The following is a 2,443-nucleotide window of genomic DNA, read 5'->3' on the forward strand; positions in this document are numbered from 1 at the left end:
ATCATCAGCTGGTGTATTGTTAACACGAATCTTTAGATATTTAGCTCTCGCTTCACAAAAGAAGTCAACTTGTCCTGAGTTTACAGTAGTATTCACAGATAATGGATGAATTAGTATCACTAAGAGAGAAGACAATAGAGTGTATAATATAATTGGATAATGTCACTCCCTTACTAGCATCCTGATTTATAACACAGTTCAATGGTACAAGGATTATAAACACAACTACTGTAAAAATCCTGTAAACACAAAATAATAAATTTGTCAATATAATATCACATTGATGGAATAATGTTGATAAACCTTTTGTGATAGTGTTACTTCAAGAATGGCAAGTATGCCTTTATGAGATTCGCGTAATTAGAATTTTCGGTCTGGGGGACACGTGCGTAATCGAGTGTATAAATGCAAGTGTGCTGGTGCGAGAAAGAAAACAGTCTAGGAGTTATATGTATGATATCATGATTCAAGACGATCAGAAATTATATTTAAGTGAAAATGATGTACCTGGTGCCTCTTTAAGTGGAAGAAAACCTGAAGAACTAACAATACCACAGCTAAAACGTTGGCTGCAATGTAGGAAAGCCTTAGTTAAGGGAAGAAAGGCTATCTAGTTGCTAGGTGAGTTTTAAATATAGCTGTATTAATGTGAGTATGTGCAGTAGCAGATATCAGTACTGAACACTTCTTTCTTCGTCATACAGGGTAAATGCATATATTACAAATGGTTGGGATAATGCAGTAGTGGATCCTGATAGTGTAGCTACAGTTAGAATGGGTGATACTGCTACAAAACAGTACTAGTGTTCATGATTGGCAGCCACTTAAAGAAATTGTTGATTCTCAACATCCCTTACTTATATTCTCAAATTCACAAATTATTACTTACTTTTGTTACAAGGACCTCAATAGATGGTTTACCTGGTAATGATTTGAAAGCTATCAACAACTCTGCTCAGAATCTATTCAAGTGTGATCATGTTCAAGATATCAAAGTAGCAAATGATAAGCATTTATACATTCAAGGCAAGTGCATTCCTGAAATGAAAAAGGATCACATTTATAAAATCAATCTAGTACTGGACAAGGAAACCCTTGACATAGCACAAGCAGAGTGTGGGTGTCCTGCAGGAAAGGGACCACATGCTAGCCACAAACACATAGCTGCTTTGTGTTATGCACTTGAGGAATTCAGTCGTTTTGGAAAACTACCAGACTTTTTGACTTCAACAGAGAGACTGCAACAATGGAATAAACCACGGCCTAAGAAATTGGAAATAATGCCAGTTGCAGAATTGACATCAAGAAAAAGTGATATTCTTCAAAGGAATAAAAAGAGCAACATGAATGGGAGTTATGATCCTCACCTCCAGAATACCGAACTCTTGGCAATAATGTTATTGAGGAACTATGTTGTAACTTAGTATCTCTTAATCAACCATCAGCTTTCTTAGATATTTTGGTACCATTGAAGGAAAAGGTTAAACATGATCACACCTATTTATTACCTCCTGAAATGAGTGTGGACATAGAAGCAACAAAAGAATCTGAAGAGGTTGTTTCATGTTTACCATCTTACCCACTTGATAATCACGATTTTAAGGAATCTTGTTTTAGAATGAAGAAGTCACTAAATGTTTCAGATCAGGAAAGAAAAAGAATTGAAATGGAAACTCGTGATCAATCTTTGCCGCAGCTGTGGTATGTTGTTAGGTCTAAGCGGATAACTGGATCTAAATGTGGGAGGATTTTATGTCAAAGAAATAAAACTGTATCTCTACTTAGGCAATGTGTATACCCAAAACCATTGATACCAACTCCTACCCCTGTTACTTGGGGAATTGAACATGAAGCTGTTGCGTTAAGAAGTACATCAGTTACAAAAATTTCACTGTATCAGTAGAAAAGTGTGGCTTCATCATTCATCCTTAGAAAGGATGGCTAGGTGCATCTCCAGATGGCAAAATTAAAGATTTGACATCTCAGCAGTCAAATGGTGTGATTGAAGTTAAGTGTCCTTATACTAAACGTGATTGCACACCAGAGGTGGCATGCAGTGATGACAAATTTTGTTGTCAAATAGTGAACTCAATCGTTCGATTAAAGCACAATCATAATTATTACCACCAGGTTCAGCTACAACTTTATGTTTGTACAGAATATGATTGGTGTCAGTGGTGTGACTTTTGTATTTTTACACGGTTGACACAAAACGCGAAATTATGAGTTTGGGAAAATTTTACGAGCAAAGTTTTTTGAGCAGCGAAAATTTTGACATTTACGGTACATGTATTAATTAATGTGTTTAAGTATACCTTAACTTGGTGTCAATAGAGTGACAATAACACCTCTAATCAAGTAACAACAGTATTAGACCCCAATATTTGGTGGCTCTGCCCCCCCCAAAAAACATTGGAGAGACTCCAGCGTCAAAATTGGCAGT

The 2,443-nt window shown here is 36.2% G+C and overlaps 1 protein-coding gene across 1 annotated transcript; it reads left to right on the forward strand.

Annotated features, from left to right (window-relative positions):
• Window positions 1–1,043: 1,043 nt before the first annotated feature.
• LOC121391348 lies at window positions 1,044–2,056 on the forward strand (the record flags this gene model as incomplete). The annotated part of the gene is made up of 2 exons (XM_041523009.1): window positions 1,044–1,388; window positions 1,933–2,056. Coding segments are annotated over exons 1-2 (469 nt in total), but the record flags the coding sequence as incomplete, so codon positions are not given.
• Between the last annotated feature and the right edge of the window lie 387 nt (window positions 2,057–2,443).

Source organism: Gigantopelta aegis, unplaced genomic scaffold (genome assembly GCF_016097555.1).
Source record: "Gigantopelta aegis isolate Gae_Host unplaced genomic scaffold, Gae_host_genome ctg2162_pilon_pilon, whole genome shotgun sequence".
NCBI classification, from domain to species: domain Eukaryota; kingdom Metazoa; phylum Mollusca; class Gastropoda; order Neomphalida; family Peltospiridae; genus Gigantopelta; species Gigantopelta aegis.